Source organism: Orcinus orca, chromosome 14 (assembly GCF_937001465.1).
Source record: "Orcinus orca chromosome 14, mOrcOrc1.1, whole genome shotgun sequence".
NCBI lineage: Eukaryota > Metazoa > Chordata > Mammalia > Artiodactyla > Delphinidae > Orcinus > Orcinus orca.
Genome location: NC_064572.1, coordinates 65163142 through 65180085, shown reverse-complemented (window position 1 = coordinate 65180085; position 16944 = coordinate 65163142). Strand labels below are relative to the sequence as shown.

The 16944-nt window shown below is 34.6% G+C and overlaps 1 protein-coding gene across 6 annotated transcripts in view; it reads left to right on the top strand.

Moving 5' to 3' along the window:
• NT5C2 (5'-nucleotidase, cytosolic II) overlaps positions 1 to 16944 on the top strand; it is a 307851-nt gene that overhangs the window by 250357 nt on the left and 40550 nt on the right. For all 6 annotated transcript variants that reach the window (XM_049696827.1, XM_049696826.1, XM_004265898.2 and 3 more), the window contains one exon: positions 4539 to 4612. In XM_049696827.1, the coding sequence (XP_049552784.1) occupies positions 4539 to 4612 (74 nt within the window). The remainder of the gene's footprint in view (positions 1 to 4538; positions 4613 to 16944) is intronic.

The following is a 16944-nucleotide window of genomic DNA, read 5'->3' as shown; positions in this document are numbered from 1 at the left end:
ACTTTGCAGAACGGCAACCAGTGACAGATGAGGTAATACTGCTTTGAATTATGAGTTAAATCTCAAAACCATTAGAAGTTTGCTATTTACAAAATTCCAAATTTAGTAAATTGCATGTTCATTAAGTGTAAGAATACTAGATCCCTGTTCTTAAAGCACATTATATTGATAGTCCTGTTTCTTTTGATTAATATCTATATTTATTTGGATAGCATTTCTTCAAGTTTTATGCCTTACTGCAGTGTTATATGATAGTAAAAACGGTTACATTTGTCTTTGTGTTGAAGTCTGTGCCTGGTTTTATAGTGTTTCTGGGTCTGTCTCCTAAAGATTGTGTCTCTTGTTTTAATGCTCAAATCTATATCTTGCAAATGACTTAGTATGTAGGAATTTCTGGCTGATAATTGCATTTTAAGGTTGGATGCTTAGTTCAGTCATGCTTTCTAGGGTGGCAACTTTGTGCTTTATTTAAAGCAAGCTTCGGAAAGTTTCACAAATATATTCAGGCTCTTGAAGATAGAGGTGGAGTATGTTCCACTGGTTAATAATTTAGAAAAGTGACACAAGTTGACTGGCATTGACAAAGATACAGTCAGGGTCCTGGGACCAATAGAAAGTTTTGGATTCCCCAAGCAGATAGGATATTTTCATTTTAAATGTGTGGTGGAACAGTGAGCCAGTCTTTTAATTGATATAGTACCTAACACTTTCTTTTATTATAATAATAAAGAATAGTTATGAGTTTGAGGCCAAGAGATCAGTTTCTCTTTAAGACTATGTTCTGGAGACGTGGTATTTCTGGCTCAAGGCTGCCTCTCTGCTGAAGTCAGTGCATACTTTCAGCATTTGCATGTTTATTATCTTTGTAAATCGTAGCATATATATTACTACAGTTCTCTATAATGCAGCTGTTCCATTTTGTCATCATAGCTTTGCTTATGCACTTTATTCATATACGAATTAGATTTAATTCCCTGTTGGCCCCATCTCTCATGTTGTAGCATAAATTAGGGAAAGAAAAGGAGAGGTGAGAATATATGTGAGGTTTTTCTTTCTGTTTCATAATAGGAATAAATTAGACGGGGAGACAGGAGTGATTGTTTCTTTTTTAAATTCAGGAGTTGCTTCTGTGGGTGAGGGTACTTATTTTAAATGAAAATGAAAAGATAAAGGATATTTGGTTTCATAGAAAAATGTGTTATTTTCTAATTTTAGACACCTAGAAAGTCTTTGATAGTTTTAGCTACTCCCTAAAGGACAGCTTCTAGGATATATGTCATAAAATGGTACTTGCTTTGTAATAAGCATTCAACAAATGTGTTGATTGAATCAAGTGACCAGTTAGTCAACAAGGAAAGAGTGTGATTTGATGGATATTTAGCAACGATTATTTTCACAGAAAAAACAGATTTTCTTATTCCTGATATATATCATTCCCAGAGTTTCTCTGGATAATACCTAAGGTACATTATGATCTCTATATCCTTAAAAAATATGAAAAGGAATACAGGCTTAACCTCTCTTCTGGATGAGAAAGAAACAGGTAAACTATCTAACTGGGTCTGTTGATAGTTTCTTTCTACCTTTATCAGTGATTGAGTGATACTAGCAAAGTACCTTTTTTTTCTGTGATTTTAGCTGTGCCTAAAACCAGCTTGCATCATTCTTCTATCAGAATCAAAACTGTTTCTTTTATTATGTGGCTCCACATATATCTCTCCTGGAAAGAAAAATCTTCCCAGTCTGTTCCTGCCTGAATTCCCATAGAATATTTTAGGCATGTCAGCTGTTTGGGCTCTGATCAAGGATTTGATCCCGTTGGCCCCCTAGCCTGAATTGAGAGTGTGTTTGAAAAGCCTGAGCTTCAGTGTGTTTCCAGAGTTAAAACCATTACTCGGTGTCTTTTCCCTCTCTTGTGCCTTCATAAGGATTTATATAACTGGAAAAAGGTGATAATAAAGTAGATGCTCCAATCAGTAGAAATAGAGTGAAGTTTGATGAAGTGGTAGAAGGGTCATGGTGATATAGTTGGAGTTTGGGTTTTTTTTTTTTTTTTTTTAAAGATTTGGGTAGGTGTCATTTATCCTCTAGTTCCCTGTATCTTTCAGCTATTCCCTACTCTTCCCCTCCCGTCCATTATTAACCTAATCAAAGTAAATGTTGATTTTACAGAATACCAGGTTTTCTTAGGGAAAGAAAGTGTAGATGTTTTATATAACAGCTCTCTCAGGAACTAAGAGTTTTATAAAGCTAATCTAGTGTGCATAGCGCACTATGAGATAAGTAATGATTTTCATATTTTTTAGAAGATAACATTTCTGAATTCAAGGACCTATTGATTTTTAAGTCCCCTATTAAAATAAATTTTTTGTTGTTGGGGGTAGGAGTGAGTTTGTTTATGTATGTATGTATGTATGTATGTATGTATGTATGCATGCAGTGTTGGTTCTTCGTTTCTGTGCGAGGGCTTTCTCTAGTTGCGGCAAGCAGGGGCTACTCTTCATCGCGGTGCAGGGGCCTCTCACTATCACAGCCTCTCTTGTTGCGGAGTACAGGCTCCAGGCGCGCAGGCTCAGTAGTTGTGGCTCACGGGCCTAGTAGCTCCGTGGCATGTGGGATCCTCCCAGACCAGGGCTTGAACCCGTGTCCCCTGCATTAGCAGGCAGATTCTCAACCACTGCGCCACCAGGGAAGCCCTATTAAAATATTTTTAAGCAAATATTTGATTATTTGTCTGCATTTAAAATTAGTGCATATCAGGGAACTCTGCTCAGTGTTATGTGGCAGCCTGGATGGGAGGGCAGTATGGGGGAGAATGGATACATGCATATATATGGCTGAGTCCCTTTGCTGTGCATCTGAAACTATCACAACATCGTCAATTGCCTATACTCGAATATAAAATAAAAAGTTAAAAAAATAATAAAATAAAATTGGTACATACATTCTGAGATGAGAGGAAAAGTTTTCTAATAAAGTTTAAAACAGTAATATTTGAGTTGGTGAAGTTTTTTTAAAAAGTCATTATCTAGATTAGTGGTTTCCAAACTCTTGAGTATTTCACAGTTAAAATATGGAGCATTCATCCCTGTGTGTGCTTATTTACAAATTACCTATACTGCTATTCTTACTTGTATGTAGTAGAAAACATACACAAATTAGACATTTTAAAATGATGAGATAAATTTGAGTAGAAGCTGTAATATTTTCTTCTGTATCCCAGTGGAGTTTTCTGTATCCCCAGGTGCAGTCACTCCTCTTTGGAGACTACTGACCTATATTGTTAATGCAGGAAGCCCAGCCCAGGTATCTTTATTTCTACCAAGTTTCCTGGGTGATTTGTAGCATTCTCATTTCTCATAGCTACTTATGAAATGAAGGCAAAGAAGAGGTTTGGTAATAAGAGGATAAACCATTCAGTAATTTTGCCCACCATACTTTGGGATCAGATGGAGGGGGTATCCTTATTTTCAGAGATGATTAAAACTTGCCACAAAGCACCATCATGGTGATGATCCACCATACTATTATATGTTAGGTTTTCTCTGTGTCTTCATAGCGATCTTTCTGAAATTTGAATCTGATTATTTCATTTCATCAAAATCTGCTAATTTGTTCTTGCCTGCAGGATAAAGTCCAAACTCTCTAATGTGACATACAAAGTCTTCATTAATTTGACCCTTGCTATCCTTTTTTTACCTTCATAACCTTTGTTGCCTCTTTCCCTTCTCCTCTGGAAAACTTCCGTTTGCAAAAACAAACAAAAGTAAAACCAAAGAAAACCCAGCTCCAGCCTCAGTAAATGTTTTTTGGTTCATTACAAACCCTGTCTTTCCTTTGTCATTCTGTCTGGAATGCCCTTCTTGCTTTGTCCTACTGGAAAACTTCTACTAATTGTTAAAATCAGCTCAGACATCTCATCTGGTCTCTAAACAACTTGTTTTCTCTCCTGCATGTTATTTTATAGCATTTATTGAATTGCTATAATTATTTGCTTATAAGTCTCTCTCCTGCTATGCTGAATTCCTCAAGGATAGAGATTGTAAGTTAAAATATAAGTTCCATGAGGGCAGGTACTCTTTTGTTCTCTTCCATATCACAGTATCTGGCATATAGTAGGCATTCAGTAAGTATTTGTCACATGAATCTGTTTATATTTGTGTCTTTAGTGTCTGGCATATGGTAGGCTTTAAATGAACTTCTGTTTATTAAATAAACTAAATGAATGAGTGAATGAATTATAAAATCTCAGAAATAAGCTTATTTTATGGGGTCTGACCTAGAAAAGGAGAGCTGATTCTCTGAAAACTTGAGTACATGACATCATTAAAATCAAGACACAATGAGGAAATTTACGTATTTTTGTATAATATCTGATGTCACTTATGGTATAAGGAGGACTTGAATAATTTATATTATGCATCTTAATATTGGTATTTAAATGCATTCTAGAAAGATAGACAAATAATTCCATTGAACTTAATTTTTGTTGTTGTTTCAGTGTTAATTGAGATATCATTTTTTGCTCCTTTCTTTAGGGTGTTTGTGAACCGAAGTTTAGCCATGGAAAAAATAAAGTGTTTTGGTTTTGATATGGATTATACACTTGCTGGTAAGTAGCACTTTCTGATTGCTTAAGAACTACTACTTTGGATATGACACAGTAGGCCATTCAATAAACACTTGTTGACGTAGTCATATATTTAGCTCAATCTTTTTCACTGAGATTTGTGAATATTGAAATTACCAGATGTCCTTGAGATCTAGATTGTAGAGATAGGTAGAACAAGTGCTAAATTATTTTAGAGACCCTGGTAAGAAATGATATGATGAAATTATACATTACTGTGTATATTTGGGCACTTTTGGCTTTTACTCTATTAAGTTGTTCTTCAAGGATGGAATTTTGTATCTCTCTACCACCGGTAAACGTTTATCAGTTAAAATTTTTAATATTTTCTTAAGACAAATGAAAAATGTGTTGATTTTCTATTGAAGTGATTGCACATATACTATGTAAAGACTTTTTAAAAACTAGAGCTATTACTTTGTTCATTATCAAATAGACCTTAAACACCAGCACTCTGCTGTTTTTCCCTTCATATCTCTGAGATATATTTGAAATACTCAGTATATTAGCCAATAGTTGCAGCATCTGTTTTTTATTAAAATATTTGCAGTCTGACAAAAATGTCATTTAATTTAAGAAGGAGTAGGGATGAACAAGGATCAACTGTATAGCACAGGGAACTATATTCTATATTCAGTATCTTGTAGTAACCTATAATGGAAAAGAATCTGAAAAAGAATATATATATATATAACTGAATCACTTTGCTGTACACCTGAAACTAACACAACATTGTAAATCAACTAACTGTACTTCAGTTAAAAAAAAAAAACTAAAAAGAAAAGTAGGGATGAAGAACTGAGTTGAGCACATGTGCATATATGTATGTACACACACATGTATACACCTGTGACACTCAGAAAAGAATCTTTCAGAAATTTTCTCTAAAAAATACTGTCTTTAAGTACACAAAAACATTAAGATGTATTAATTCACTTATGTTCAGAAACTTTATATAACATTATTAGAAGGTTTATATCATCTCAAATTAAACAAATCTCAATTTGATGTTCAATTTAGGCTATAAATGTAAGTGAATAATATAAATGTACAAAAATGAACACATGTAGTTTATAGGTACTTGCCACATATATGTGGGTATGATATTTTACCAAACAAGTTCTATATTGAAAATATACACTGACTTGATTTGAATTTCTCTTTCTTCCCTCTGTATTCTTTGTTATTTATTTGGTATTCTATTGCCTTAAAGCTGTTTTTGCAGCAGTTAGATTCTTTTATATTTTCCTAATTGGACACAGACACTTTTAGGTATACTTGTCAGAAAGCAGTTCGAAGCGCTATACTTTCTCAGATCTTGCTGTCCAAATTGGGAGAAAATCTTGCATTCTTTCTCCTTTCTAGAATTCTACTTTCCAGGGAAAAGAATGGCAAGGTAGTTTGGCAGCTGAAAGGGAGATAAACTAAAGCAGAAGTAGAAGTTAATGGGGCTGAAACGTGACAAACTTTTTTTCTTGGTTATTAAGACAGTCTCACTGTATTGAAGTAGTTCAATTCAATAAGTATTTATTGGAAACCTGTAATGTGCCTGGCACATTTTGTTACTGAACATTAAGATAAATGTATATTCCCATAGAATAATTTAAAAAAGAATTCTCTTGTTTAACAAAAAAGTCACTGAATCTTAGTTTCTAAACTTTAAAGCTACCTTACGGTTTCTTCTTTTTATATGCTTTTTTTTTTTTTGTAATCCCACTTTATATTTTAATGCTTACTCTTAGTCTAGACACTAATATACTTTGCTTATATGTAACAATAATTATTAACATTTATTAAGTGCTTATTATATGCCAAGCCCTGTTCTAAGTGTTTTACATAGGTTATTTCATTTAATACGTAGATTATCTCATTCACATCACTTATTTAATATTTACAAAATCCTATGAGGCAGATACTACTATTATTGTCTTCATTTTACAGCAGATGCTGATTTTTTAAGGACTTTGTCTAAAAACATTTAGCTGTGATATAGCTGAACTACGATTCAAACTTAATTAAGCATTGTGTTTATGTATATGATATATATGTATATAATAAATTTAAATTATTATTTTGAATATTGACAGTTTGTAGTGAGGTATAATTTCAAAGTAATAAGCACCCCCCCCCAAACAAACCGAGACTTAAGCACTCAAAAGGGCAAAGCTCTTTAAAGTAGCCCCCTCGAGAGACTATATATTCTTCCAACAGTTCTATGTTGGATGAAAAACATTGGTACTACCCTGTGGTATTGCCTTCACTTCATAAAGCATGTAGGAAAACAAGTTTATTGACTTCATACCTGTCACCTGTTTTCCAGAATGGTATTCATTAAATTTGTCTGTGAATAACTTTTGGTAATTTTAACAAACAAACTGCACCCTTGAAGTGCTGAGGACTTTTCATCAGAAAAATGTGCCATGAAGTAGAGAGACAAGACTGAAAGAAGTGTTTTTTGAAAGCTTCGATAAATATCCCTGAAATAACTGTAATAGCCTCACAGGGTGAATTCATGGAAAGGGCCTGTATTCTTTCTGAAGACTTTTCTGAGACATTGCCTTCTCTGTGCAGTGCTGACACCTTGCTATATCATTCCCCAGAGCAATTTGTATGTCACTTGCAGCTTTTGTTCACTTGCATGCCTCCCCTTTGGCCTGTGAATTCCTCAAGGGTAAGGGCTTTCTTTTTCACATTTATATCCTTTGTGTTGCCTAAAGCCTGACATATAGTAGTTGCCCAGTAAATATTTATTGAATGAACAATTTGGGTGCATAAGTTTTAATATATCAGTTTAAGAATCAATCATAGTATTTTAGTTTACCCAATATAAAATGTACACTAATAAGTCAAGTTAAATACTTTCAAATATGAACTTATTTTTAAAATTTTAATAAACTATATTGAGGAATAAGTTACATACAATAAAATACATGCATTTTAAGTATATAGATTGAGTTTGATAAAATGTATTCACCTGTGTAACCACTGCCACAATCAAGATATAGAATTTTTCCATCACTCCAGAAAGTTCCCTCATTGCGTTTTTGAAGTTACTTCTCTCTCCGGCCCCACTCTTTGCCTCAGGGCTTTTTGTCACTACAGATTAATTTTACCTTTCCAGAATTTCATGTAAATGGAATCATATTCTAATGTACTCTTGTTTCTGGCTTCTTTTGCTTAGCATAATTTTTTTTGTGATTTATTCATGTGTGTCTGTCAGTAGGCAGTTCATTCTTTTTTTACCCCTAACTTTTTAAACTTTTTATTTTCAAACATTTTTAGACCTATGGAAGAGCTGCAAAAATAAGAGTTTGCCTTTAGTCTCTCCTAATGGTAACATCTTACTTGACCATGGTTGACTGTAGTACAATTATAAAAACTAAGAAATTAACATTAGTACAGTACTGTTAATTGAACTACAGACTTTATTCAATTTTTACACTAAAGTTCTTTATTCCAATCCAAGATCCAAACCAGAATCTCACATTGCATTTAGTTGTCATATATCCTTTGTCTCTTCTGTGACACTTCCTACGTCTTTCATTGCTTTGACACTTCAAAGAGTACTGGTTAGGTATTTTTGTAGAATATTTCACAATTCGGGTTTGTCTGATGTTTCTTCATGAATAGATTGAAGTGTTATGCATATTTGGGAAGAATACCACAGAAGTGATGTGCCCTTCTTAGAGCATGATACCAGGGGTACATAATGTTGATAGGTCTTACTACTAGTGATGTTAACCAGTCAAAATTATGAAATTCTCCTTTCTCTTTAAACTTTACTTTTTTTTTTGGAGGGGAGGCCAAGTAGTAGTCCTTTGTTTTTATACTGCAATTTGTTTATCTATTTATCTGTTGATGAGCATTTGGGTTGTTTCCAGTTTGGGGCTATTGTGAGTAAAACTGTTAAGAACATTGGTGGTGTACAAGTCTTTTTGTGGATGTATATTTTTATTTTTTTCCTGGGAAAATACTTAGGAGTGTAATTGCCAGATTATGTTTACCTTCTAGGGAACTGACAAATGGTTTTTCAAAGTAGTGATACCATTTTAAATTTCTACTCAGCAAACATGCGATTTCTAGTTGCTTCACTCCTTGTTTACACTTGACATTGTCAGTCCTTTGAATTTAGCCATTATAGTGAATACGTAGTATTATTTCACTGTGATTTTACTTCGTATTTCTCTGTTAACTAGTGATGTTGAAAATCTTCACGTACTTATTGGCTATTTGTATTTCTTTTGTGAAGTGCCTATTCAAATGCGCATGGCTTAATTAGGTTGTCTTTTTATTTTCAAGCTATAGAAGTTCTTTATATGTTCTGAATACTGGTCCTTTGTCAGATATATACCTTCTGAATATATTGACCAATATATGTTGGTATGTCTATTGACATTCTATTCCATTGGTCTTAAGTGCCTATCACATGGTCTTGATTGATCATTGTAGGTTTTATAGTTAGTCTTTTTTTTTTTTTTGCGGTACGCGGGCCTCTCACTGTTGTGGCCTCTCCCGTTGAGGAGCACAGGCTCCGGACGCGCAGGCTCAGCGGCCATGGCTCACGGGCCCAGCCGCTCTGTGGCATGTGGGATCTTCCCGGACCGGGGCATGAACCCATGTCCCCTGCATCGGCAGGCGGACTCTCAACCACTGCGCCACGAGGGAAGCCCTATAGTTAGTCTTGAAGTCAGGTAGTGTTAAGTCCTCTAACTTTATTCTTTTCTCGAATGGTTTTGATATTCTAGGTCCTTCACATTACTGTATAAATTTTAGAATAAGCTTATCACTTTTTCAGAAAAGCCTGGTGGGATCTTGATTAGAATTGTCTTGATCCCTTGTTCCATTTGTGGAAAATTGACATCTTAACTACATAGAATCTTCCAGTCCATGAACATTAATACATCATTCCATTTACCTAATCTTCTTTCTTACCTTTTAGCAATTTTTTTGTGATTTTTGGTGTAAAGGTCTTATACATATTTTGTCACATTCATTTGTTAAGTATTTCATATTTTTATGTAGTTGTAAATGGTGTTTTAAATTTCATTTTCTGTTTTTTTTGTCATTTGCATTTGGAAATGCAGCTTATTTTTGTGTCCTGTGACTTGCTTGATTTGCTTATTATTCAATAGTTCTAGGAGCTCTTTTGTAGATTCCTTAGAATTATCTACATATATGATCATATGATCTGCAAATAATTTACTTTTTCCTTTCGTATCTATATATATCTTATTTAAAAAATTTTGGCTTCATTGCACTGACTAAAACCATAGTACCATGTTGAATAGAGGTGTTGAGAATTGACCTCCTTGGGTGTTCTTGATCTTAAAGAGAGAATGTTTAGTTTTCACTATTAAGTATGATGTTGGTTGCAGGTTTTTTGTAGATGATTTTTGTTAGGTTGAGGAAGTTCCCCTTTATTCTTAGTTGTCTGAGAGTTTTTTTTTTTTACATGAATTGGGTGCTAAATTTCATCAAATATTTTTCTGCCTCAATTGAGATGATCATATGGTTTTTCTTTTTTAGTCTGTTAAAAGGGTGAATGGCATTGATTGATTTCTGAATGTTAAACCAATTTTGCATTCCTGGAATAAATCCCTCTTGGTCATGTACCTTTTATTTATTTTTTTATTGGCAAATTTGATTTGCCAATATTTTGTTGAGGATTTTTGCATTCTGTTCATGAGGGGTATTAGTTGATAGTTTTCTTGTAATGTCTGTCTAATTTTGGCTTTAGGGTAATGCTGACCTCATATACTGAGTTGGAAACCATTTCGCTTTCCCTTTTTCTTTTCTTTTTTTTTTTTTTGTTTGTTTGTTTGTATTTTGGCGGTGCCTCGCAGCTTGTGGGATTTTAGTTCTCCAACCAGGGATTGAACCTGGGCCCTCCTCAGTAAGAGCACAGAGGCCTAACCACTGGTCTGCCAGGGAATTCCCCCATTTCATTTTCTTATTTTTGGAAAGCTTGGGTAGGATTGGTATTATTTTTTCCTTAAATATTTGATAGGAGTGAAACCATGTAGGCCTGGAGTTATCTTTTTGTGGGAAGGTTTCAAATTATACATTCAACTTTTAAACATAGATATAGGGCAAGTTTCTATTTCTTCTTGGATTAATTTTGATAATTTGTGCCATTTCATCTAAGTTCAAAATATATTGGCATCAAATTATTTTTTTATTATTCTTTTGATGTCTGTAGGATCTGTAGTAATGTTCCTATTTTCATTCCTGATACTGGTAATTTATGCCTTTTTTTTTTCCTTTATCAATCTAGCCAGAGGTTTATCTGTGTTATCAGTCCTCCCCCAAAGAACCACCTTTTGGTTTCAGTGAGTGCATGAGAATGAGGAAGATTTAATTTTTATTATTATTATTTATTTTTGCGGTACGCGGGCCTCTCTCTGTTGTGGCCTCTCCCTTTGCGGAGCACAGGCTCCAGACGCGCAGGCTCAACGGCCATGGCTCACGGGCCTAGCCGCTCCGCGGCATGGGGGATCTTCTTGGACCGGGGCTCGAACCCATGTCCCCTGCATCGGTAGACGGACTCCCAACCACTCGCCACCAGAGAAGCCCTTGCTTCTGTATTCTAACTCTTAGCACCATTAACATTTTTTGTGTTGTTGGCCTACTTTCTTGCTTCAGGTGTTACTGGAAAATGTTGATTCTTTGTGCAGAATGAAATGTGGCACAATGCACTTTCTTTCAATTTTTTTCCCCCTGTATATTTTGACTTTAGAGTTCGGAGGATTAGGGAATTGGTTGTTTTAGACTTTTTTTCAGTATAATTTCAGTGTATATTAAGGGCTTAATAAATAGTAGCAGTTACAATAAATAGCTACCCTCGTGTATACTATTCCTAACTAGAGAAGACGTTCAATAACCATTTGCTTTTCTTTATTGGGGGAAGGAACAAGCCAATAAATGTTCATTTTATATGAAATGAAATTATTAGATATGCTATAAAATTGCTATTAGCATAATCTGTGAATTGGCTATTCTGGTAAACGATATTTTGAGTGATACAGAGTTATCATTTACAGCATAGATGGATTACTAGTTTTCAGAGTTAGAATGTAGTGAAATTGATAGTAAGGCTAGGATTGATGCTTCTGAAGTGTCTGGATAGGACATCACATCTCAAATGGCAGTCATGTTTTGGAATGGTACATTCAGTGAGAGAGGGTGGTTATTGGCTCAGGGCCTACCTTATCATGCTGTAAACTTTGCCTAAATTTCTTCTCAGAAAACAGTTACATAGGTTTTCTCAAAGTTTCTTTTCCCCTGTTTACAAATGTTTGAAATATACATGTCTTTTTCATGGAAAGTGTTTGGGTATGGGGTCTAATTGTGGAGACTTACGTTATTTTCATAAGGAAACAGTTCTGTTTTTGGTCTAGAAAATGGCCACAGGAGACCTCCTTTGGGAGGAGGGGTGTCATGGTTTGGGTTAGCTCTGATTTTTTGCCTTTAATTCATATTGATAGGTAAGAAAATTGGCTTTGAATAATTCTCATGTTATTCATGTCAGATGTTGGGGTTGATAGAATTAGTGATGAATAATCATTTAAAACTTTGATTTGTCACTAATAAATAAGGAAGAAGGAAGAAGATAATTGAGGAATACATACATGGACTCTATAAGAATGTTAAGCTGTATGTATATAATTATTCCAAACTTGTAATTTTCCAAAAGTAAATTATATGGACCTTTGGTAGAATGAAGTTAAGTTGTGGTGATTTTTGTTTGTTTGTTTAGTTTATTAAAAGAGAAATTGATGGCCTTAATTTTTTAAAATTTTATGATTTTGCTTACAGTTTGGTACATTTATTCCCCCAAATGAAATGAATCACAGTGTTCAGTATCAAATCCATTCTGATGGGAACCACATTATCTTCATCTGATCTGAATGTCAGCCTCATAGCCCAAACAGTTTTTTAGAGATGATCCCTTTATCATCAGCTATCCCTATAATTAAAGCAAGCTATACATTTTTGTTTTTATTAGTTTATTTGCAGGATATCTATGTAAGATTGACATTTTTATATAAAATAAAAATTAAAACTCCCAAACAAAAAACTTTTGGACCTAAATCAGTTTTAATCCTGAAATCTGCCTAGAGAATTAATGCCAGTATTGGTATTTATTTAGCTCCATGTCTGTAATACTGTAGATTAACACTTTATTTCTCTAATGGGATTATGTACGTTAATTATGGTCTAACCAGTTTTTCTACTAAGTACAGATTAGTTTATATATGAAAGTCAGTGTTTAGAATCTAGGTCATACTTAGTCTTGTATATTAGCTTTGCCACTGACTAATGGTGGACTATGTTTTATATAAAAAGTACTTATTAGGCCTATTTATAATTCCTCTCTCACCCCAATTACTTTATCGACATTCTTTCCACATGATGTATATCAGAAACTGGTCCTTTGCATTTTTGGCTTCCTCTACAGATAAGTGTTCTTCTTTTCCCTTGGCTTCTCTTCCTCTTAATTAGACCTGTTGAGTGTTCTGGTTTCCTATTTTATTAAGTTGTCCTAGTGTAGGTCTTTCTAGACCTCAGAATTTGTTTGTGGTCTTTTTCTGAGAGTGATCTTTAGCCTTTTTGTGCTTAAGTGGGACAGACAGATGGATCAGACTTGTAAGTGCATTCTCCAGGACAAATCAAGCCAAAAAAGATCTTGATAGTCAACCTAAGATTAGGTCTTTGGACTTGTCAGAGAGCAAGAAAGTTGTTTTTAACCCAGTTACTCCCTCTCCAGAGAATGAAGGGACCAATCTATACTATTTGTGAATTTTGTTTCTTTGATTTTGTTTGCATAGAGGACTCCTAAAAATGTTATGTTGCTGAATTTGTTGTTACTAAGAGTGGACAGAAGAGTGAAAATAGAAAACAAAAGGAGGATTGGAGTTTTTAAGGTTTAGTGCTTGTTCATTTTTCAAGTGGCGTATAGGCATAAAAAGACCTGTGGTTTCCATTACTCTTAGTATTCTGTTACTTAGTTTTATAATATTATACCCAGAAATTTATTGCTGAGGTTTCAAATGAGAAAATCTTTTGTGATGAAATGAGTGACATAATGTACTTACATCACCTCCTCACAGTTACAGATCATCACTTTCTGACAGACTGCTAATCTACAAAATGTGGTTTCTTTAACAAGCAAAATGCTAGTCAATAGCTGTTAAGTGAGAGTAATCTGGGTATAAAAAAAGTGATTTAAAAAAAAAAGCCAGAATAACCCTCTTTCTGTTTTGAGGGATAAGTCCCATAACACTCTGAGTTTAGGCCCAGTCTTGTTCTTCATCTTTACCTTAGAGGCTATGTGGTTGGAGAAGAAGAAGAAACCTCAGAGTGTGATAGACTTGGGTTTGGATCCCAGCTCTACCTTTTACTAGCTCTTGGCCACCAGCATGTTACTTAGCCTGCCTGAATCTCAGTTCCTTCATTTAATCCAAAATGAAGGAAGGAGTGAGTATAGGGATAAACTATTGGTATAAATTTTGAATGGAATAATGTATATAAAATGATAAATGCAATGAAAGTAGTTTTTTTGCTCTGACTGGTGATACCAAAATATTAATATACTGAACTTGAGCATAAGGGAAACTCTAAGGAGAAAAGTGTCAATATTAAACTCATTTGTTTTGTACTCCTATATCTTGTGGGAAAACCTGGAGTGCTAAACAGATGGCAGTGGAATATTTAATCATTCTTTTGAATCTTCTTCTTAAGTATTACAAATGATCACAAACTTAACAGAAAGTTAAAGTTCTTTTCTGAGTAAATTTTTAATGACAAGGTATTTGGCATCAGATTATGTTTCCGTAGAAATTAAGCAGTGTTTTCAGTGAAGGGTTATTTCTTAGCAGGATCATGCTGAAGGAATAGATTTCTGAGAAAGGATCCTTACTTAAGTTAAAAATTTTTACTTGGGGCTTCCCTGGTGGCGCAGTGGTTGAGAGTCTGCCTGCCGATGCAGGGGACACGGGTTCGTGTCCTGGTGCAGGAAGATCCCCCATGCCACGGAGCGGCTGGGCCCGTGAGCCGTGGCCGCTGAGCCTGCGCGTCCGGAGCCTGTGCTCCGCAATGGGAGAGACCACAACAGTGAGAGGCCCGCGTACTGCAAAAAAAAAAAAAAAAAAATTTTTACTTACGACGAAGATATCACTGATATGCTTCTAATAAATGCAAGGGGAGTTATTTGCTTTTTTGCAACAATAAGACTCTTTTAAGTGGAAAGAACAAGCTGACCTTTGCAGTTGCATGAAAGACTTAAACATGCAGTAAGTTCCATGGAATTAACATCAAAATTATATATGTAGAATTGTTAAGTTTTCGGAAGTTTTTACCCCAAGGGAGAGTAGTACAGCATTTTTGGGTGGGGGGCAGATTTGTTAATATTTACTTAATGCCCTTCACAAATACAGAGTGACTCTTGGTTTAGGATTATGAAAATGTATTACTATTTCTAACTTGGTTCATTTAGAAAATCATCTTGATTTTTCTTTTTTCAATTAAGAAGTCTGGTGTTTTTTTGTTTGTTTGTTTCCCTCTTTGGCTCAAAGATCCCAAAGAGACACATTCCAATATTTTACCAGCTTCAACACCTTCAGGTTCTGAGCCATTTAAGTCCAGCAATAAGTTCCTTATTTCTGTTACCATTTCAGAAATAGCGGATGCCATGGGCAGTGTCTAGTCTCCCTCATCTTTTCTGAAAAATTGTCAGGAGGAAGAGAATAAACATTTATTAAGCATGTATTATTATGAGCTAGAAAATGTACTTTATGTACAGTGTACCTTTTAATCCTCATATCAACCCTCTGAAGTAGGGATTATTAGCTCAGTTTTACAAATAAGGCCACCAAGTCAACAGGTAAAATGACCTGTATGTAGCTTGTACATTGGCTTAAGACTCATAGCTAAAATTTAAACCCAGGTCAGTTTCCATTTCTCATGCTGCTCCCAGCTATCAGAAGTATAGAAATTATTTACTTACCTCTAGATGAGAATAAGAGAAAAAAACTCATAAGCATAAAAGATCATCCTTCATTTTGTTCCCAAAATAGGAATTCTCCCTAGGGCGAAATCCATCTTGCTCTTGCATCTATTTAAATGTAATCCTCATTCTTAGACTGCAGATACAGTAGTCACCTCTTACCTACAGTTTCACTTTCCATGGTTTCATTGACCCACAGTCAACTGTGGTCAGAAAATTTTTTTTTTAATGGAATATTCCAGAAATAAGCAATTCATAAATTTTAAATTGTACGCTGCTCTGAGTAGCACGATGGAATCTCGTACCTTCCTGCTCCATCCCACCCAGAATGTGAATCATCCCTTTGTCCCGTGTATCCTCCCTGTTAGTCATCTAATAGCCCTCTCAGTTATTAGATCAACTGTCCTGATATCACAGTGCTTGTGTTCAAGTGACCTTCATTTTTTTTTTAATAATGGCCCCAAAGAGCAAGAGTAGTGATGCTGGCAATTCATATTTGCTGAAGAGAAGCCTTTAAATGCTTCCTTTGAGTGAAAAAGTGAAAGTTCTCAACTTCATAAGGAAAGAAAACAATCATGCTGAGGTTACTAAAATCTACAGTAAGAATGAATATTCACGAAATTGTGAAGAAGGAAATAGAAACTCGTGCTAGTTATGCTGTCACCTCAAACTACAAAAGTTTGGCCACCGTTTGTGTGATGAGTACTTAGTTAAGATGGAAAAGGCATTAAATATGTACAATAAGATATTTTGAGAGAGAGAGTGTGCATAACTTTTATTACAGTATATTGTTATAATTGTTCTATTTTATTATTAGTTATTATTGTTCATCTCTTACTGTGCCTAATTTACAAATTAAGCTTTATCAGAGGTATGTACGTATAGGAAAAAACATAGTATATGTAAGGTTTGGTACTGTCTACGGTTTCAGGTATCCACCGGGGCTCTTGGAACGAATTCACCAAAGATAAAGGGGGACTGCTATAGTTTTACACAATTTTTCTTTCTTTAATTTTTAGAAGCAATCTTAAGCCTTAAGAGTACTGTATAAATACTGTATTTTTAGAATTATAAAATTATGCTTTTTTTCAATTAAAAAATCTTGGGAGGGATTGAAAATATATTTTAGACTCCTTTTGAATTTTTCTGTCCTCCTCTCCTTTCTAGGCCATGTCATTAGCCACTGGGGATAAAATTTAATTATGCCAAAGCTAAGCACTTCGCATTAACAAGCCTAAAGTGGGGAGAGAAGATAGAATAAAGCTATTAGGAGTATCAAGGAAGAAATTAAGAGAAACTAGTCCTTGGG